Source organism: Micropterus salmoides, unplaced genomic scaffold, assembly GCF_014851395.1.
Source record: "Micropterus salmoides isolate LMB-PRFRI ecotype aquatic unplaced genomic scaffold, ASM1485139v1 Ms_hic_scaffold_2, whole genome shotgun sequence".
NCBI lineage: Eukaryota > Metazoa > Chordata > Actinopteri > Centrarchiformes > Centrarchidae > Micropterus > Micropterus salmoides.
This window is the reverse complement of record NW_024041150.1, coordinates 36,251,995-36,274,328: the sequence shown is the minus strand read 5'-3', so window position 1 is coordinate 36,274,328 and position 22,334 is coordinate 36,251,995. Positions and strand designations below refer to the sequence as shown.

General features: G+C 39.8%; 1 protein-coding gene across 7 annotated transcripts; it reads left to right on the top strand.

Annotated features, from left to right (window-relative positions):
• Positions 1–683: 683 nt before the first annotated feature.
• LOC119913221 (NLR family CARD domain-containing protein 3-like) lies at positions 684–22,126 on the top strand. 7 transcript variants are annotated; one of them, XM_038732589.1, is made up of 12 exons: positions 684–801; positions 1,539–1,638; positions 4,883–4,984; positions 6,732–6,814; positions 14,653–14,746; positions 16,161–16,262; positions 16,751–16,836; positions 17,066–18,842; positions 19,923–20,096; positions 20,665–20,838; positions 20,986–21,032; positions 21,156–22,126. In XM_038732589.1, exons 2-12 carry the CDS (start codon positions 1,541–1,543, stop codon positions 21,683–21,685), a joined length of 3,267 nt encoding a protein of 1,088 aa, XP_038588517.1. In that variant the 5' UTR covers positions 684–801; positions 1,539–1,540; the 3' UTR covers positions 21,686–22,126. The 7 variants fall into 7 exon arrangements, with proteins under 7 accessions (XP_038588517.1, XP_038588518.1, XP_038588520.1 ...); XM_038732590.1 differs by lacking the exon at positions 4,883–4,984; XM_038732592.1 differs by lacking the exons at positions 684–801; positions 1,539–1,638; positions 4,883–4,984 and having other exon boundaries at positions 6,800–6,814; positions 14,653–15,853.
• The last annotated feature ends 208 nt before the right edge of the window (positions 22,127–22,334 follow it).

The window sequence follows — 22,334 nt, the reverse complement described above, 5'->3', positions numbered from 1 at the left end:
AAAAATACAAAACTCACTGCAATTCACTGACTCTTCTCCATCCCTAGGGAGGTGTTCTAGGCATTTCCAGCTGGGAGGAGGCCTCGGGGAAAACCCAGGACTAGGTGGAGAGATTATATCTCCACACTGGTCTGGGAAAACCTCGGGATCCCCCAGTCAGAGCAGGTTAATGTGGCTCGGAAAAGAGAAGTTTAGGGTCCCCTGCTAGAGCTGCTCCCCCCGCGACCCGATCCCAGATAAGCGGATGAAGATGGATGGATGGACAATAAAAAAATAATATAATACAATAAAAAATAAGGGTACAGGGTAATAAAATGAAATAAAACATTGTTTCAGTAAAACAGACAAAATGTGAGTGCATAAATAAATATGTAAGATATGATTAAAATAAATACAATTGAACTAAAAGTACGTTAAAAAGGTAAGTCTTTAGTTTGCTTTTAAAAATATCAACCCTCTCTGCTGCCCTCAGGTCCTCAGGCTGCTGCTCCACAGAAGTGAGCCATAATAATAAAAGGAAGGTGAGTTATTCAGATATTAGGGATCATTAAAGCCAGTATAGGACCTCACGGTTCAGAAGGTTCATAAACTAAAGCAGATCTGATAAATATTCTGGACCAAGACCAATAAAGGACTTATTAACTAACAGAAGACGTTGCAGACGTTGAGCCCCACCCTACCTCTCTCAACCTCACCCTGTCGCCCCCCTCAATACTTGAAAGTGAAAGTAAATCTTTTGTTTGAGCTGCTGCAAGAGAATATTTTGTGAAAGCAGGCATAAGAAGCAGGATAAAAACGAAAGTAAGTGCTCCTTCATGTTTCTTTCAGATATCTTAGTTATCAGTCATCAGGTGATACAGGTTGTCTGGTTCGTGTCGTTTGCATTTAGTTCTGTCGTTTGCCTGCTTTCCTGCAAAGTCTCGTAAGCTGATTACAACTGGCCCTAAACCACAAGATTAACATGAAATAATGTGATGAGACCATTGGTTGTTTGGGAAAAAATTTAACCAGTAGGCCCACAAGTTATTAATTGTATTAATGTTACTTTTTTGTTGTTGTTTTTTTTTACAAACAAACAAAAGATATCTTGACCTTTATTCGCTCAACCACGTGGCAGAAGGCGTGTAGAGCGTTTATTTTAGCATAAACAAATCCTTTGTTTAATTTCTTTGTTTGGTCACCATGTGGCAGTCCCCACATGTAATTAGAGCTCATGCAGGAAATTTCTTTCAGAAGCTTTTTTTGTAATATTTATTGAAATTCTTGTTGCCTCCAGCCAGCAATAAATTAACCAAATATTTGAGATCTTGTGGTCGTTCTCCTTCAATAACAATTTTTTAAATAATACACAATATTTTGAAATGGTTCATTCTGCGTCATTAGCACCTTTAGTTTTGGGTCCTTTTTTCCTGAATGCAGCATTTTACATATAACATTATTTATGAATTTTACTTTATTGGTACTATTATTTAAGCAAAATATTCTGTCCTTTATAACCCTATTGAAGTGTTTTTTCATGCGCCACTGTTTCACAATAGGAATGGCTGAGAAGAAGAGGAAACGACATGACTCTTCCTCTTTAACGGTTGATGAGTCCTTTGAGCAGCCAAACAGCTCCTGCAGTGAGCCGTTGGTCAGGTAATAAAAGTTTATTTCTTCATTAATGGGCAGGCTGTAGAAGACATAGTAACAAAAAACTGCACACTGAAAAAAGTTGACTGGTCTGTTTTAAGCAAAAAGTATACAGTGTGCTAGAGATGTTATGCTTCAAGCATATATATTTATTTATTTATTTTTTAAACCTGTCCTGCCCAGCAGCCTGGTATAGAGTATGATTGTTGTTGTTGTTGTTTACTTTATTTATACCCGTAGGTAATTTGTTTTACAGTGCAATGACATTCTATGGCATCCAGTACAAAAAAACAACACACAACACAGAACATCACACTACACATAAAGACAGATAAAATAATAAAATAAAAATCATTATGAAAATTCATGAAAATTCATGAGACCCCTAGTATATATCTGAGAAAACACCTCTACAATTTGTTAAGCATATCAATCGCATTTATTACGAAGCTGCTTTTATGTCTTTTCGTTCTACACCTAGGGACTTTATACCTCCTCGCAGACGGTAATAACTGAAACTCATTTCGCAGAGGGTGAGAGTCATCATTTAAAATTGAAAGGGCCATCCTTTGTAATTGTTTGGCATATAGTGATGCCACTCCTGGTTTTGACTCGCCTATCAAACGGCCAGACCATTTTATTATCTGATCTAGATGATTTTTTGCCTTTAAGGATATATGACCGTACCATACTAAGATGGAAAAAGACAAAACAGATTCTATAAAAGCATGATAGAAATGGATGCTGACCTGATACCATTGTGCCAGACAGACAAAGAGAGTATTAATATACTCCTTTGTCTGTTTTATTATTTATTAATATATTGATTTGTCACCGGCCGGACAGGGGGGCAGACACAGGGATGGGGGGCACAAACAGACAGCACAGAGAAAGGACAAGACCTGTAAGATAAGGGGGATGGAAGATGGGGACAACAGGGAAAAGCAGTGGGAAACACCAATTGCAGAAAGCAACGAAACCTGCAATAGAACAGAGAGGGGGGCTTGGGGAGGAGAAAAACAACAACAAACAAACACAAACAAAAACAAACAATAAAAATAATAATAATAGTAAAAGACAACCAGCCGAACAGCAGCAATAAACAGCTGACATAGTATGACAACTAAGAGAAAAATGAAAACAAGAAACAGTCCAGCACACTAAATAAGCAACACAGCACAGCAACGAGAGCTGGAATAACAACAATTAATTTAAATAAGTAACTGAAAGAAAAGCATCAGGAATAATTCTACCAGGGACAACCTAAATTTGTTTGTGTCTATGTGTGAGACTGTGTGTGTCTGTGTGAATGTGTCTGTATTTGTGTAGTTGTTAGTGAGAGTGGGACGCCACGACTGTGCCACACTTACCCCAGCAACAGGCAGGCAAGAACCCCAGTAGCCAATAGGGGTGGGAGAAAGAAAAAAAAAGAAACAAATCAATCAAAAAAACAAAGACTCCCAGATGCACCGCGATGCAAACGCAGAAGACCCCGACCCAAATGCCAGTTGACAACGTAATGCTGACGGAACGCAAGAAGCGTAACTCGTGGAAGAGCAGCGCCGGGCCGACCCCGGCACACACACAGGGAGGCCCCCCCCCCCGACCCAGCACCCCACCGCCGCGCAGCGAACAACCAAAACACCCAAATGCCACGCAATGATGATTGTGTGAATAACACGGAATAACACGACAGCGAAAGCCAGCAGAGAGAAACGCGCCGCACCGGTCACCCGCCAATAAAAGTCCACCGTCCCCCCAACCACCGGAAAAAACTAAGGCCGCCGGCGCCAGCTGACATCCCCCATGCCCAGCACGCCCCCCGGCCGCCATGCAACACCAGCCAAACCAGCAACGAGGCAAAATCAACCAGCTCAGCTGCATGCCACCACCAACCCACCCACCTGTCAAGGGCCGAGAACTCCAGGCACAAACCCAAAGCAAACCGGAGCACAGCCCTGCCCCGCACCCACACTGCACATCCCAAAAACTAACTATACCTCAGTATCTAGAGGGGTCCAACAACTGGCCGACAGAGAAATGGGGAAGCATCGATCCGAGGCCAACGAAACAAACTGGTCCCTCCAAGCCACTGAGGAAATGCCTCCCCCAGACTCCAATGCACAAACTAAACGCCCAGCAGCCATTCAGAGACCCTGCCCAGGGAAAAAGCACAATGCATCAAGATGCATCGACAATCGCCCTACAATCCCACTGCAGCCCTCCAAACCGTAACAGGATCAACCCGAGCAGAGACCCCCACCCCCAGAAGCCAGGGCACCCCAAGCGTAAAGGACCCTAGACCGCATGTCCCGGGGGAAGCTGTACCCCGCCCCAAGGAAGAACAGCAGAAAGTTGTGCCGGGAAGCTCCCTGCCGCCAGGGAGTGATAATGCGGGAGAACCAGGCCAACAGTCCCCCAGCCCAGCCAGAGGCATCCCTCCCCAGAGTGCAGGCAGTGCCAGCAGCCCCCGAGGCCGATCTCATCCCTGGACGGGGGCCCAGCCCCCCCAGTCAAGCACCCCCAAGGAGGAGCACCCGAAGTCCGCCCACACCCAGGAGGCAATGTCACTCAGGCCAGGTCAGGTCAGAAGACCGCCACCCCCGCGCTCTTCCCTCCCTAGCATCCCACACACATCCCCACCGTTCCCAAAGAAAAGAGACAGCACCCAGCCCCTAACAGCGGTGAGTGGATGACATCAAAAGAGCCGGCGCGACCTGCACGGTGAAGACAATGAATAGAATAGAATACATATTCTGTAAATGCCTGAAATGTGGGGATGGTGTTTATAGGAAATGCACAGCCAAGGTGCTAAATGTTTCCCAAAGTGTGTTTGAGCAACATGTAGCAAAATAATCACTGCGTTTTTATAGCGGGTAAATTTTACCACTAAATTTACCCCGGTAAATTTTACCCGCTATGGCGGTTAAAGGTAGCCTATACAGCGAAGCCTGGCGGTTCTAGTGGGTATTTCAGACAAAAGCAATTCCAAGGTTTGTCCAGTAGATGTCACCATTTTGACCTTGTAAAATGTTGCTACAGCGCTTCAGAAAGTTTCGTTTCCTCCATCAAGTGTACAGTATATTATGGTACAATTCCTGAAAGTCCTACAAAACTCGACTGAGCTCTTGTTCTTTGCCAGGAACTGAGGCATGCAAACAATCAAAAGTCAATAAATTCACATTTGAATGTAAAAGATGTGTGATTTTTTGTGATTGCTGAGTGAATGCTTGAGTAGATCTTTTTTTAGTTTACCGAAGACAACCACATCTACGGCTCCCAGTTGTGTCTCGATGAAGAGTAATAGATCCATGTCCCAGCCGCTCAGTTTTGGTCTTCAAGAGGCACAAAGGTAATTGTAATGTATTCTGTAAAAGAAATGTATTGTATCTTAAAGCATATTGTGGTAATTTTATTAACGATTCATAATGAGACTGAAAGTGGTAAAGCCATTTGTAACTGTAGTATATACACGTACCTGTATGTGCTTTACGATAAGCATGAATATTTTGCTCAAACTTAAACATTTTTAACTCATGTGGATGTGTCTACTGCATTCAAAATGAATATTGTGTTCTATCTGAACACACCTTTAGACTAACTGTGCATTCAGACCAATCGCGAATTTATAATAAACACAACCCGCGATTACTACAGCTGTATGAACTTAAAGATTTTACTGTGATTTAATTTAATGTGATACCCAATAAATGGATCAAACTGATGCCGAAATAACTACAATATGATGCCGATTTGTTAAACATGTGAATTCATGCTTTGTCAGGTCTGTCAGCAAGACAGCAGGACAACAAGTTTTTAAATGTTTGTTTTCTGAATGGAGTTTGGATCGATCAGGGCTATGCCATGCTAACTCGTTCACAGTAAAGTTCAACGATAGCAGGAATAAAGTAACAGACACATACACTGAACAAAATTATATACGCAACACTTGTTTTTGCACATTTTCGAGTGGCCTTTTATTGTGGCCAGTCTAAGGCACAGCTGTGCAATACCCATGCTGTCTGATCAGCATCCTGATATGCCACACCTGTGAGGTGGATGGATTATGTCGTCAAAGGAGAAGTGCTCACTAACACAGATTTTGACAGATTTTTGAACACTATAAGAGATAAATAGGCCTTTTGTGTACATAGAGAAAGTCTTAGTTCTTTGAGTTCAGCTCATGATGAATGGGGACAAAAAGAAAAGTGTTGCATTTATAATTTTTTTCAGTGTATTTTCTAAAATCACCAGGTAGTTAAACTTCCTTGCTTTCCTTTCTCCAAACAATGTCCATTTATGTCCAGTTTTTATATAAATATGAAGTAGTAGTCCAACAGAGCTCTGGGTGCCAACCGGCGCTAACAACAACATTGGAACCGGTTGTGCACGGAAGCTAGATGCTGAGAAGCACGAGTGAAGATAAATCAACGTTGTAATCCCAAAAACTAAGGTAAAAAGCTTATTTAATAAAAGCAGTTTACTCCGAGCTCCTACCGCGGGTAAACGGTGTAGTTGTATAATCCAGACTGACAACGGGTGTTTATTTGTCCAAACCCTGCAGCGCTGCTCCTGGCTCTGTCCTCGACTACTCCCCCTAGTTTAGCAGCTCTCCGTCGGTCCACAGCGTTTCACTCCTCTGCTCTGCCTGGTCCTCTCCAAACAACGCTCTGAAGCCGTCTGTGACGTCCGGACAATCTCAATGCTGAAAGACTATCGTCTGCGTCATGCAACTTTCTCGCTCGAGTTGAAAATTTTCAACTCACACGAAGGCCCTCATGTCACTGCCACCACCCCCTCGCACTGCCATCCAGGAAATCGCGGCTCTCCGTATCTTTGCATTGACTTTGTATGTAAACGCACCGCCCCCAACGCTCACTTTGCTTTTGGTCTGAAAGCACCATAAGAGGCTTGATGCAACAAGAACAACTATGTCAAGTCAATGATTTTGTACAACTGGACATTGGTGGCCTCAGAGAAAATGGTATAACTATAATTCGTACCAGAACTAACAGTTTTAGCCGATGTGGCATCCTCCCCAGTGAAATAGTGGGCATCTGAAAAGAACAACGTGTCATATGTTTCATTGTTTCTTATAGACAGCAGAGTGGGGAACCGTCCAGCAGTTCAGTGTCCATGGAGGATTTCACTAGACACCAGAGATATCCTGAGGAAGACATGAGTAAGTTTAACTATATACTTAACACATTTTTGTAGTGTTGGTTATACTGCTACTAATAACTACTAGAAATGTCATGTTCCAGGTTTTATTCAAACTTCTTTTGATTCATTGTTACATAGCATCTTTACCAACTGAGGCAGTGGATGATCTTTTGAACAAAAACTTACTGTTTAAAAAACTGAATGAAATCGTTCATTCAGTTCTTACAGGGAGCGACCTCATTTTGCAAAAGCAGTTTACTTCGACGTACCAAGCTCATGGTGAGCAGCAGAGTTCTCTAAACAGCATGTACACATCACTCTACATCACCACCGGAGAGAGTGGAGCTCCACATGAAGAACATGCGTTCAGACACATAAACATAATTTGGAACGACAATCTTCTAAACATATTAACCTCAGTGACATCTTCAAACCTCTGCCTGGCCAAGAGAAACCCCCCAGAACAGTCCTGACGAAGGGCGTTGCAGGCATTGGAAAATCATTTGCTGTGCAGAAATTCATTCTTGACTGGGCCGAGGAGAAAGAGAACCAGGACTTGGATTTTGTTTTCAGTCTCGCTTTCCGAGAGCTGAATTTGAGTTCAGGTAACAAAAGCTTGCACCAACTCCTGACTGAATTTCACCCTGCGCTCCACGATCTGAAAGATTCAGAGGATTTCATCAGAGCCAGAGTCCTGGTGATCCTGGACGGCCTGGATGAAAGCAGACTTCAGCTGGACTTTGAGAACAAGCCGGTAACATCTGTCAGTGAAATAACATCTGTGGGAAATCTCCTTACAAACCTCATCCAGGGAAACCTTCTTCCTGAAGCTAACCTCTGGATAACATCCCGTCCAGCAGCAGCCAATCAGATCCCTGCAGAGTTTGTGGACAAGGTAATGGAGATAAGAGGGTTCAGTGACCCACAGAAAGAGGAGTACTTCAGGAGGAGGTTTCATCAGGACTTGGGTCTTGCTGACAGGATCATTTCACACATTCGCTCTTCACAGAGTCTGGACATCATGTGCCAGATCCCGATCTTCTGCTGGATTTCTGCCGTATTATTTCAGGAGATCTTTGGGGGAGACGAGACAGCTGAAGTTCCTCAAACTCTAACAGAGATGATGGCACATTTCCTGTTTGTGCAGACGAAACGCAGAAGCAGAAAATATGACAAGAAGACTGAGAGAAACAAAGAGACACTTCTGAAAACTCACAAGGAATTTCTTCTGAAACTCGGCAAGCTCGCATTTGTTCATCTGCAGAAGAACAACCTCATCTTCTATGATGAAGACCTAGAAGAATGTGGGATTGACATAAAAGAGGCAGCCATCTACTCTGGACTTTGTAACACAGTTCTTAGGGAAGAAGACGTCTTTTCTCAGAAAAAGGTCTTCTTCTTTGTGCACCTGACCATACAGGAGTTCTTTGCAGCTCTTTTTGTCTATGACTGCTTCACAAACAAGAATACAAAAGAGCTCGGCGACTTCCTCGACCTGAAGGACAAAGAACATACTTTGCTTGATCTTCTAAAGATGACAGTTGATAAAGTGACAAGAAACATTATATCTGCTAAACATCAGCACTGTGAGAATGTTGCTGATGTTAGCATTTAGCTCAAAGCCTTACAGAGCTACTAGCATGGCTGTAGTCTGTTAAAATGCATTAAAACTGTTTTAATACATTAAGTAGAGTGTAAAATAGAAATAACAAAAGTATACGTCTGGACACTGTGTATACACATCTTAAAGTTACAGCTCACAGCTCAATTTAAAGATAAATATCAGGGGCATAGGTGTCATTTACACTGCGGAAGCTGGGCTCATCCCCCCAGCACATTTTGAAATGGCTGATTTTGTCCTCATCACTTTTTGAAAACATTTGGTGAAAATGTTCTGTAATCTAGCTTGCACCAACAAATGTTAAGTAACAAATGAAAATACTTTGAGAAAAGTTTATTTGCACAATATATATATATATGAATGAAACAAATGTGCACTTTCCAAAAAAGTAACTTAAGCTATAAAAGAAAACGAGCTGCTGATTACTTCATTATGTTATTGATTTTGTATTATGTTAAAATTGTGTTTGTATAAATATGTGCGTCCTTAATTCTGTAGGTTTGTTTGTAAACATTGTTTTAACTAATGTACTTCAAAGACTAATTATTACTAAAGTAATAAACTTATGTTATTTTAGATTTTATTTGTTACAAATGTCATTATTCATATGTCTACAAAATATTCACATTTACATGTACTTTATTTTTAAAATGCTCTGTCATGTTCTGTCAATGTTTGATGTGATCAGTGTTTTTATGTTACCTTTTAATAAAGAGTAATATATTAAATCAGGTGAATATGCATTTAAAGAATCACAATTTATTTTAGATCAGTTTTAGCAGTTCAGGAATCATAATAATCTTAAAAAGAATAAAGGACAAACGTACAGTCCATTTTATTTACTATGACAAGTGATCCTCTTTTTCCTGTTAGTAGACTGAGACCAAAAAGACTGTCAACAGAAAAATTACCCTGTAAGTCATTAGTTTTACGCACGTTTTTACGACCCATATTAATGTTTATTGTGGCTGCAACCTCTAGTGGCATGACCGGTAAAGAATAGTGATTCATATTTGAACATTTTTACTATTCAACTTTTAGCTGTACAGGTTTGACAAACTTAATTTTAATTGAAATGATTTAACCTGAATTGAATTTTAGATAATAAGTATCAGTGAAAATTTTAATAAATTAAAATAAGTTATTGCAGATATTGTGATTGTGTTTAGACAAGCAAATCAGTACATTGTAGAGATGAGCAGTTTACTTGTAAATAGATATGTTGTTGTCTTTTTAATTATTTCAGTTAAGTTAGTTGTACTTTTTAAATTATTTTTGCAGTTTCTTTTCATTGCTTCTGTATATTTCGCTGGTTGCTTGCCAGATCATTCCGGTTCCTTGATGAGAAAATGAGCAACCAAATTTTGCATTTAGTTTTACAGAGCCAGATACATCTGTGTGTTAAGACTTACATCAATTACAATATAGGAAATACAAAGAAAGCTGTACTTGTGTTTCCGTTATGCAAAAAAGGAGTCCAACCGTTCTTTCCCTCATCTGTTCTTTCAAAAGTCTCCACTATCAATGGCATTAAAGTAGCTTTTTACCTGAACAAACCTGAACATATGCACTTTTTTAAATTGCTTGCTACATTTAACTCTAATCATGCAATGTTTCTTTGTATCTATTGTACAACGATTGTTCAGAACACAACTGAATTATGGATGGGTAACAACATGAGACTTTGACACTGTAGACCACGCTTTCTTCCTCGTTTCTCAAGAGTCACTGTTGGTTTCTTTTAAACCTGACCACAGTTGTTCCCAAACCTTATCCATGTAGTTATTCTTTTATACATTACTCCTAAATACCAACTACTTTTTCCCAGTGGATCAGCAGCTTCTGAAGTATTCAGACCAGCCGTCAGGCACCAACAGCCATGCCATATTCACTTAAATCCCCTTTCTTCCCCATTCTGATGCTCAGTTTGTACTTCAGCATTGATTTGCTGTCATGTGATTGGCTGATGAGCTATTAGTGTTAATAAGCAATTGAACAGGTATACCTGGTGTCACTGGCCACTGTATTACTTGTTCAATTGCTTATTAACACTAATAGCTAATCAGCCAATCACATGGCAGCAAATCAATGCTGACCAACTACTGACCAGTAGATCACCGCTGACATGTCACTGCTGAACTGTTCTCGGAGGAGACTGCATATGTGTTTATAGTGAGATTGTAAAAAAACGTTTTTGGAAGATACAGGCCTGTGCATCACGCCGTCAGTCAGTCAGCAGTTAGGTCAAGACGATCATCCAAATATGTAAACATGTAACTTGATGTTGTATTGTTCAGACTGGTATTGGATACTCACATTTTAAACGCTTTGAGTATTGTATTGGGAAAAAAAGGCTCTTTTGAATGGCAAATAATTTTTTTTAAAGATTATTTTAAAATTCTTTTAAAGTTGCTGAATACAGTAGAAATACTTATTCTGGTGGAAAACCTTTATTTATTTATTTTTTATTTCTTTAGCCTTTTAGTACAGTTAGGTTTACTGGAAAACCTTGTGCACTTTGCCATTAGACGATTCTTTCGCAATATGTCAATAAAATTTCCAGTTACAGTTCTTGTATGTGTTATATATGTGAAATATAATAACTAATTTGAAACTTTATATTTAGTATTTGAATAAACATGTAAGGTTTATGTAGAAATTCCCTTAAACTTCATAGTAATTGAATAACCACATAATGCTTATTTATAGGTTTACTTTAATTTAATTTAATCAAATCTGACAAAGTTATGTCATTTATTCAAACTGACTAAACATGTTAGAAAAACATTGCATTACATGTCACCTTTTACATTGAACTTATGTAATAAAATTAGATGGAAGATTTAAATGTAATTAAAATACTTAAAGTCAATGTTTTAGGGATAAATAGTTTTTTGAGTGTAGATCACTGCTGAACTCAGAATCAGCTGCCCTGCCAATCTCCTGCTTCTCTCTCTCTCTCTCTCCTAAAATATTTTCAATATCCATCTGGTCAATGAATGGAAGGATACACAGCAGCATTAACACTATAACATTTAGTTTTCACTGACAACAACATTCTATGGGGACTGATATTGTTTTGAAATAGCCTACTAGAGATAGACAATATTAATGGTGTTCACACTAGCTGGACTAGGATTGTTCATAACCAACTAAAATATCCATGTTCCTTTAGCTCAAGTAAACAGTCATCAACAACAGCAGTTTCACTTTGTATTACTCAATACTTCACCATTCATCTCTCTTTGTATGTGTGTGTGTGTCTAACGTTGCTTGGCAGCTCGCCACCCTCAGGGTCCTAGTGCACGACCACAGTAGGGATTTAAATTGTGAAGCAGAGGAAACAACAAGAAAGATTATTTTCAGCCAATAAATACAAATTATATTTGTCTTCTATCATATTATCAATATTCTTGCTTCTTGTTGAAAATATGACTGCATTGTAAAAAAAAATCTAAATCTAATAATTGTCTTTCTTATTATTGTTATAGGGGGCTTAGGCCCATTTTAGGGTAGCTTCAGCCCCCCTAAAATAGGCCTAACGACGTCCATGGGTTAAAGCATTTTTATTTCATTTGCAGCTATCCTGAAACAGCAGCTCATGTGTCAGAAACCATCTGTCCAGATTTCCATTGAATACCAGCAGATTTTTACTTAAAACTTACCTAAACAATATGGTTGGCTGCTGTGATGCCTAATATCTACTCAGTAGAATAGATAAGATATACTTTATTGTCTCCAAAGGAAAATTTGTTTTGGACTCTCAATTCTATTTGCAGCTTCACAAAAACAACACAAAACAGCAACAAAATAGTCATCTCTCAACACATGGTCATGTAACACAGCACATGCTCTCATATACAAAAGACATGTACCTACATAAATATACACATTCACTCCTTTTCACAATGGTTGCATTTGATGGCACAACTGTAAAACTGTTTTACAGCCCTTATTGCCTACATTGCACAAATGACATATTGCACAACAAACAGCTTGCACAACCCAAACCCAAATAGCCTACATATTGCACAATGGCATTTTGCACATTCCGTATGGTCGATGAATGTTGATATCAGTTCAGCTTTCACTTAGGAACCCTGAATCTCCTACCAGAGGGTAAAAGATGAAATTCTGGGTGAAATATGTGGGTCGCACCACACAGTACCTTTTGCGCCTGTCCGATAAAAGACTGCTTATAGATTATCTGAAAGGGTGAATAGGTCTTATTGTGAAAACTCAGCTAAACAATATGTTTGATTGCTGTGGTGCTAAATTTTAGGTTTGATTTGAGGTTGTGTGGTAATGATCAGCTTCAGTGTTACATTACAATTTCTTGAAACAATGATTATTCATAGCCAGGGCCCGAATGGGAGATTGTGATCACAGTTGGTCGAATACTGTCTATTAAACAGGTTTTTAGCCACAATTTAAAAATTTATTGGATAATTCAAGATTTCTCACACACATGTTATGACACAATGAGTGAACAATAACTAGCACAGTATTGGCTTTCCTCCATCTTTTCTATTCTCCATTTCACTTCCTGCCTCCTTCTGATTTTCGAGCGTAATCGGATTTATGTGACTGCAAACAACGTATGATCCTGTTTGTGAGTTTCATCTACAGCCATCAGTGGCATGATCCAGTGATGTGTAGTCCATATTAACTTACTTTAAAAAAAAAAAATAAAAAAGCAGACTCAGATATAAGATTAAAAGAAAAAACAATAAAAACATGAGGTGAGGAAACACTTTCATGAATGGCCACACCAGCACAAAACCGTATTAAAGTAAAAGTATCAAGAGAAAAGTAAGATAAAGATTAAAATAAATAATAATGATACAATTATTTAAAAAATAAAATACTAAAAATAAAATAATTAAATAAAGTAAGGGGACAATAAAAATAAAATAAGAGAAAAGCAGAATAAAATAGAATAAAACGATGTATCAGTAAAACAGACTAAATGTGAGTACATAGACAAATAAATAAATGAATAAACAGATGATTGAAAATAAATAAATACAATTTGACTAAAAACCTGGTTAAAAAGATAGGTCTTCAGTTTGCTTTTAAAATTAGCAACCCTCTCTGCTGCCCTCAGCTCCTAAGATAAGCAGAGCTGAAAAAATTTCATGACCAAGAAGAGACCCCCCCCCCCCCCCCGCCCCCCTTCTCTCTCTCTCTCTCTCTCTCTCTCTCTCTCTCTGTCTCAACACATAAGTGAAAGTAACTGTGTCCCAGTCCATTTATTGTTCGTGCTGCTGCAGGACACCCAGATAAAATTTCCTAAAGGACACACACAAAGCAGCAGTCTCTAAAAACCAAAGTAAGTAGGCTACTCATTGCTGTTTCTTTCAGTTCTCTTTTATCAGGTGATACAGGTGTCGTCGGCACTTAGTTCTGTGGTTTGTCCTGCTTCAGTGAAAAGTTGGGTGAGCTGGGATCTGAAGTTCATTAGAAACTTTTTCTCTTTTCACACAAAGATATCTACATATTCGCAAGACCACGTGGCAACAGCGTGTGTTTGAGCATAAACACATCCTTTGTTTAATCTCTTTGTTTGGTCACAATGTCGCTGAACCCACATGTAAGCCTAATTAAAATTCGAGTAGGAAATTTATTTCAGAAACATTTCATGTTATATTTATTGAAATTCTTTTTGCCTCCAGCCGGTAATCAATAAACCAAATGCTCTTACACACAAAAAAACAACCCAGGGGATCTTGTGGTCTCTCATACTATGATAATATTTTAGCCTATATAATAAACAGTATTTTGAAATGGGTCATTCTGGTAATTAGCACCTTTATTTTTGGGGCTTGTTTTTCTTTACAACTTCTGAATGCAGAAGCTTCAGGATTGTAGTCAAATGGTACTATTATTTAAGCTAAATAGTATTACTTCTTCCATCACTGCTTTTTAATTATACAGTTATATTATAGGATTATTATTTCTGGTGCATTAATGTGTAAGCAGCACTTTACAGCTCGAGCTCAACTATTTTAATTTTTAGGCTGTTTTTATTTACACTGGGGGCTGAAACTGACACCACTGATGTGCTTGCAACTATATTGACATCTAGCTCTTTATAAATGGATATATTGAATCCACTCGCTTTGGTACAATAAAAAGCCTTTATTGAATATCTTTTTCCTATAGTTATGCTTTTGTGCCTTTTATAAACCTAATGAAAAGTGTTTTTTTTTTCACCCTCCACTGTTTCACAATAGAAATGGCTGAGAGAAAGAGGAAGCGACCTGTCTCTACTTTAACTGCCGATGAGTCCGTTGAGCCAAACAGCGCCTGCAGTGAGCCATCAGTCAGGTAATACAAGTTTAGTTCAATGGTTTTACTTTATAAACAAGAATAGAAAGAAAAAACAGTCAAGTGAGATTGTGCACACTGAAAAACGTTGAGCGTAAAAAGGATACCTTGTGCTAGAGATGTTATTCTTGAAGCATATAATAAAAAAGCAGAGCTGTAAGTCTGTTTACAAGTGGTCAGGTTTTACGTATGATGTAGCCTAACCATTGTTACTGTCTCAAGGACTTGTTAAATGTTTATTTTGTACGTTTGTATGTGTAAGTTCATGAATATTTGAGTTCATACAGTCATATAAAAATGAAAAAACATTTGAAGTATGGGTCACATGACCAGAGTTGATTTGAGGGCATAACCGTGACGTTATGGGTGAGAGAAAATGTGGATGCAGAGCAGAGCATACAGAGGAGCAACAGACCTCCCTATTCTGCACTTGATCAAGAGGGGCACAGGGTAATTCCTTTCATTTGTTTACTTCTGTGGATGGTACTTGTCGGCTTTACATGGACAATACTTTTTTTGTTTGGTAATATTATATGATTAATCGCTAACGTGTTTGGGCCTGTTTATCTATGAACACTAGCTTGAGAGACTTTAAAATGAATGTGAGATGAATATTTTCTTTTCTTCTAGTTTTCACGGTGTCTGCAAAAGAAGGAGAGAGTTAGAAAATATAAATCTTCAAACGACATCTGTGTGATGCGTGGCCGTTATTTCTTGGGACTAGTGTAGCTACAACCTTTATTGAACAGTATATCTATGTCGGCAGTGACACCACTTAATCTGATTCACTGATCGTGGTTTTCCACAGAAATTCACCAAATTCCAAAGTTTGTCCAGCAGATGTCGCCATTTTGACCTTGTAAAATGCTGCTACAGCGCTTCAGAAGGTTTTGTTTCCTCCATCACTGAAGTGGACAGCATATTACCATATAAGCTTTAACTTTTCCCAGTGTGTGGTGCATTATATTGAAACTTTGTATCTGTGTGTATAGAATAATGCAGTCTAATGTCTGTCTGTTCTGCACCCAACCTGTACCAGCACCCTGGGATATCATGTTGCTGCGGAAGTATGGCATACTGTACTGGGGCCACTACCACGAGATTTATGTAATCGGAGTGAGAGAGAGACACTGTTTCCAAGTAGACTACAGATGAGTGCACATATCACAGCTGAAGAGCGAATGATCAGCCATGGTGTTCAGGGTTAAAACTGTAATCTGAACTTTTGTGTACTGTAATTAAACAGGCTTTACAAAACTCAACTCTGCTTAGTTACCCTGCCAGGAACTGAAGCATGCCAACAATAAATGAATAAATCAATAAAATCAAATTTGAATGTAATAGATGTGTTTTTCTTGATTGCCTAGTGATTGACTAGCATAGAGTTTATGCACTTACAAGATCTCTTTTATAGTGTACTGAAGACAACTGCATCTACAGCTCCCAGTTTTGTCTCGATGAAGAGTGATGGATCCAAGTTCGAGCTAATCAATTTTGGTTTTCAAGATGCTCAAAGGTAATTTTAATGTATTCTGTAAATGAAATGTATCATAGCATATTGTGGTAATTTTGTTAAAGATTCGTAATGAGACTGAAAGTGGTAAAGCCATTTGTAACTGCAGTATATACACGTACCTGTATGTGCTTTAGGATAAGCATTATTATCTTGCTCAAACTGAAACATGTTTAATTCATGTGGATGTGTGTTTGTATCAACTCTCGTCTTTCCATTGACAACATACAATCATGCTGCATTCAAAATGCTCGTTGTGTTCAAGCTGAAAACACCTTTACACTAACAGGCTTGATGCAACAAGAAAACAATGTCAAGTCTATAATTTTGTGCTATTAGACATCAACCTAATAGGTGGTCTCAGAAAATATGGTATCAATGTAAATGGGATCAGAATTTACTGACTTGGCTATGCCGCTGCTCCCATCCTCCGATGAAGTAGGTTGCATCTGGCAAGAATATGTGTAATTTGTTGTAATTTGTTCTTACAGACAGCAGAGGGGGGAACCGTCCAGCAGTTCAGTGTGTTTGGAGGATCCAGTCTATTTAAACCAGAGAGATACTGAAGAAGACATGCGTTAGTTCAACTATTTCAAACATTTTCGTAGTGTTACTTATTCTGCTATTAGTAACCAGCAATAACTACTAGAAATGTCATGTTCCAGGTGTTATTTAAACTTCTTTTGATTAAAAGGAACTCACTGTTTCATGGCATACATATTTACCAACGCAGGCAATGGAAAGATCTTTTGAAAAAAAAAAATGTTGACAAATCAGAATTATAACCGTTCTTTCAATTTTTACAGGGGACAACTTCATTTTCAAAGGAAAGAAGAATCTTAAAGAAACAATGAAAAACCAATTTACTTCGACATACCAAGGTCATGGTGAGCAGCAGAGTTCTCTAAACAGCATCTACACATCACTCTACATCACCACTGGAGAGAGTGGAGCTCCACATGAAGAACATGCGTTCAGACACATTAAACATAAATTGGAACGACAATCTTCTAAACATATTAACCTCAGTGACATCTTCAAACCTCTGCCTGGCCAAGAGAAACCCCCCCGAACAGTCCTGACGAAGGGCGTTGCAGGCATTGGAAAATCATTCGCAGTGCAGAAATTTATTCTTGACTGGGCCGAGGAGAAAGAGAACCAGGACATTGATTTTGTTTTCAGTCTTGCTTTCCGAGAGCTGAATTTGAGTTCAGGTAACAAAAGCTTGCACCAACTCCTGACTGAATTTCACCCTGCGCTCCACGATCTGAAAGATTCAGAGGATTTCATCAGAGCCAGAGTCCTGGTGATCCTGGACGGCCTGGATGAAAGCAGACTTCAGCTGGACTTTGAGAACAAGCCGGTAACATCTGTCAGTGAAGTAACATCTGTGGGAAATCTCCTTGCAAACCTCATCCAGGGAAACCTTCTTCCTGAAGCTAACCTCTGGATAACATCCCGTCCAGCAGCAGCCAATCAGATCGCTGCAGAGTTTGTGGACAAGGTAATGGAGATAAGAGGGTTCAGTGACCCACAGAAAGAGGAGTACTTCAGGAGGAGGTTTCATCAGGACTTGGGTCTTGCTGACAGGATCATTTCACACATTCGCTCTTCACAGAGTCTGGACATCATGTGCCAGATCCCGATCTTCTGCTGGATTTCTGCCGTATTATTTCAGGAGATCTTTGGGGGAGACGAGACAGCTGAAGTTCCTCAAACTCTAACAGAGATGATGGCACATTTCCTGTTTGTGCAGACGAAACGCAGAAGCAGAAAATATGACAAGAAGACTGAGAGAAATAAAGAGACACTTCTGAAAACTCACAAGGAATTTCTTCTGAAACTCGGCAAGCTCGCATTTGTTCATCTGCAGAAGAACAACCTCATCTTCTATGATGAAGACCTAGAAGAATGTGGGATTGACATAAAAGAGGCAGCCATCCACTCTGGATTTTGTTCTGCAGTTCTTAGGGAAGACGTCTTTTCTCAGAAAAAGGTCTTCTTCTTTGTGCACCTGACCATACAGGAGTTCTTTGCAGCTCTTTTTGTCTATGACTGCTTCACAAACAAGAATACAAAAGAGCTCGGCGACTTCCTCGACCTGAAGGACAAAGAACATACTTTGCTTGATCTTCTAAAGATGACAGTTGATAAAGTGTTGGAGAAGAAGAACGGCCACCTGGACTTCTTCCTGCGGTTCCTCCTTGGCCTCACGGTTGAACCCAACCGGAGAGTCCTTCAGGGTCTGCTGACATCGCCGGACCCAGGCCAAGATACAGACAAGAAAGTCTTGACTCAACTCAGAGCCATCCGAAGGACGACCCTCTCTCCAGACAGTTGCATCAACCTCTTCCAGACCATGGTGGAGATGAGAGATCACAAAGTCAGAGATGAGCTTCAGGAATATCTGACGTTGTCAGATGGTTCAAAAACAGAGCTGACTCCCCTGCACTGCTCTGCACTGGCCTACATGCTGCAGGTATCGAAGAATGATCTGGATGTGATGGACTTGAAGAGTTACAACACATCAGATGAAGGCAGGAGGAGGCTGATACCAGCTGTGAGGAGCAGCAGAAAGGCCATGTAAGTTTAATTTTACTGCAATATGTCACCTATTTTGCTAAATATTAATAATAATTAAACTTACTAAAAAGTAAGGTGGTCTTGTAAACTTATCATATATGTCATAAGCCACATTGTGTGAACAAATATGTAAAGGCCAGGGCATGCTGGTGTTATCAAACCACATCCAAAGCTGAAGTTTCAAATGGCTACAATGGAAGGTGTGGCAAAAATATCTGCTGTCATAGAGAAGGTTGAGACACCATAACTGTTCAATAGTGGTTAATGGTGCACACATTCATATATGAAAATAGCATAAGAGAGAATTTCATATCTTGCCTTGTTTCTCAGCTCTGCACATCTGGCCAACTATTGCATTAAAATGGCTGTGAATGTCAGGTTGTGGCTTTTGTACAGTTACAAAAGACCCTGGAACTAATTGTGGAACCTGGTCCCTGCGGTGGAAACGCAGTTGGTTCCTCCAAAGATTCATAGTTCATAGAGGTGGAAATGCAGCTAAAGATTGTTGGACACGGCCCCACCAATCTCCATGTCAGAAAATATTTGGGGGAGGGGTTTATAGGATCAGTTCAACAATCCTACAAACTCTTTCTTTGAAGCATACTGTCACGATTTGGTCTCGTCTGCTCTGTGTTTCTGTGTCTTGATCCTTGTCCTGTCTCTGCTATCAAGTTTAAGTCATCTTGGTGTGTTTAGGGTTTCAGGCCTGTTTGTTTCTTGTCTTGTGTTCAGTCTGCCTGTTTTCTGTTTAGTGTAGTCTTGTCTGGGTTGAGTTCGAGCCCTGTCTGTCTGATTGCCCCATTTGTGTCTTTGTTGCACTTCACTTCTGTGGATTTGTTTTGACTCTGTCACTCTCAGTAAGTGTACTAAATCTAAGAACTGAACCTGCTTGTTCTGGTGTCATGTGTGTCGGTTCTCGAACCTGTTTACACACAAAACTAAATCTGACACATAGTGACACCTCAACAAATAATAACTGTGATCATTGAACATGTTCTAACCAAGAGCAGGATTGTCTCCATGAATGAAGGAAAAAAGCAAAGTTTTTTGTGACATTGTAACTTTAACTTTCACCCTCAGACTAGCAGACTGCAAAGTGACTGCAGAGTGGATTAAGCACCTGGCCTTTGCTCTCAAGTACTCCTACTCAGCTCTGAGACATCTGGACCTCAGCAACAATGATCTGAAAGACTCAGGAGTGAAGCTGCTCTGTGATGGACTGTCGAGTCAATGCTGCAGACTGGAGATATTGAGGTATCAATAAAGATATAAAGCACAATAAAAGGAGGTTGAAGGGCAACTGGACTTGGTTGAAAATACTTGACGACGTTTCGTCCTTCATCCAAGATTCCATTCGTTAGTGCGCCTGGTTGTGGTAACGACATTGTCATGGTCGAAAGAGCTACCTGTGGCCAAGTCTGAATAACCATCGTTGGCATCTTCACCTGAGGCCAAGAGGAAATGCTTGCCACCACTTATCCCTTGGTGTTTTCTAAAGTTTTCATTTAGCACCATCATCAGGTCAGATCTTTTGTTTGCCCAATTACCTGCAAAACTAATGACATTCCTATCTGCCTCAGCTGTCCCTTTTATTCTTGTTTATAACATTGTGCCTACTAAACATCCACATTTTAGCATAGCTGTAGACCCCTAGTTTTGTTCTCTGATGCTTAGAATATACCTTCATCATGTCAAATCCACCTAAATTACAAATATTGTCTTTTGACTTGTACCAAGATAGTTGGGCTCACTGCTGGTGATAATGATTTTTATAAACTTATTTTAAATATATTTGCTGGTATGTCAAACACTGTTTTCTCAGGTTGTCAGGTTGTCTGGTCACCAAGGAAGGCTGTGCTCATCTGGCCTCGGCTCTGCGGTCCAACCCCTCCCATCTGACAGACCTGGACCTGAGCTACAACAATCCAGGAGACTCAGGAGAGAAGCTGCTCTCTGAGCTGAGGGACGATCCACAATACAAGCTCAACACACTCAAGTAATTACAGATATACTACACTATTGACTTTCCTGCAGCAATAAATTCTAGTTACTGCTTACATTTAGCCTCATAATGCAGTCCTACTAATCTGAATTCACAGTTACTTTATTATCTGAATAAATTCTAAAAATCAAATCTCAACAGCGTTGAACATGGTGGAAGTGACCGGATGCAACCAGGCTTCAAGAAATGTAAGTGTCTGTATGTTTGCTGGTAGGAATAGTGAACTAGTGAAGAAGCAGTAAATTAAATGCTTAGTGATATGGTTGTCTTTAGCGGCCTGTGGTTTTAAAGTGTTTTTTCTTTACCTCCAGATGCCTGTGAGCTCACTTGGGACCCCAGCACAGCCCACAAGAACCTCCTTCTCTCTGAAGGGAACAGAAAGGTGACCTGGGTGAAAGAGGAGCAGCCACATCATCATCACCAAGAAAGGTTTGATCAGTGCCAACGGGTGCTGTGTGAACAGGGTCTGGACGGGTGCTGCTACTGGGAGGTCGAGGTGTTCGGCCTCTTCAGTGTTGGGGTGACATACAGAGGAGCTGACAAGGAAGGGAAATGGGATGATTTCAAGCTGGGACATAATGACAAGTCTTGGTGTCTGGTTTGCTCTAATGATGGTTATTATATTTTGCACTGCAACAACAAAGTAGATGTGTCTTCACTCGGATGGCGCTCCAGTCAAGTAGGAGTGTTTCTGGATTGGCCGGCTGGCACTCTGTCCTTCTACCGAGTTTCCTCCGACAGTAGAGTTCGCCTCCATACCTTCAAAACAAAGTTCAGTGAGCCCCTTTATCCTGCTGTTGAACTTCACACTCAGTCCTCTGCAGCATTTTCTTTAAAATGACAGTTAATGTCAATTACAGATGCACCTAGCTAACCAAGCTAGCTAGCTCTGCACAGAACCGTTGGCTCCACAGTCTCAGCCAAATGTGGTCACGTCCGGTGCCGCTGGTTGAGTGGGCAGCTGTATGTTTGCTACATTTCTTCATGTTTTAACAATAGTGACGTGTAAGTTTGTGCTTTTACTTTGTTTTGATTAAGTTACAGCATTTTTATTTCATTGGCAGCTATCCTGAAAGAGCAGCTTATATGTCAGAAAAGGTCTGTCCAGATTTTCATTGAATACCAGTTGATGTTACTTAGTGGATTCTTATTCTACAAACTTTACTAAACAATGTTTCACTGCTGTGGTGCTTAATCTTTACTTAGTCGAATCTAATTGTGAAAACTTAGCTAAAAAAGTTTTTCGTGGTGCTTCATTTTTACTTAGTGGAATCGTATTTTGAAACTTAGCTTAACAATATGATTGTCGTGGTGCTTAATCTTTACTAGTGGAATCTTATTTTGAAAACTAAGTTAAACAATATGTTTCACTACTGTGGTGCTTAATCTTTACTCAGTGGAATCTTATTGTGAAAACTTAGCTAAAAAAAAAGTTTGTCGTGGTGTTTCATTTTTACTTAGTGGAATCTAATTTTGAAAACTTGGTTTAA

Excerpts from the sequence above, each read along its gene's own strand:
- LOC119913221 (XM_038732589.1), top strand. The coding sequence starts at position 1,541 with ATGGCTGAGAAGAAGAGGAAACGACATGACTCTTCCTCTTTAACGGTT. Across the intron at positions 4,985-6,731 it reads GGTCTTCAAGAGGCACAAAG|ACAGCAGAGTGGGGAACCGT; the intron begins GTAATTGTAATG and ends TGTTTCTTATAG. Across the intron at positions 14,747-16,160 it reads TGCAGTGAGCCATCAGTCAG|TGTACTGAAGACAACTGCAT; the intron begins GTAATACAAGTT and ends TCTCTTTTATAG.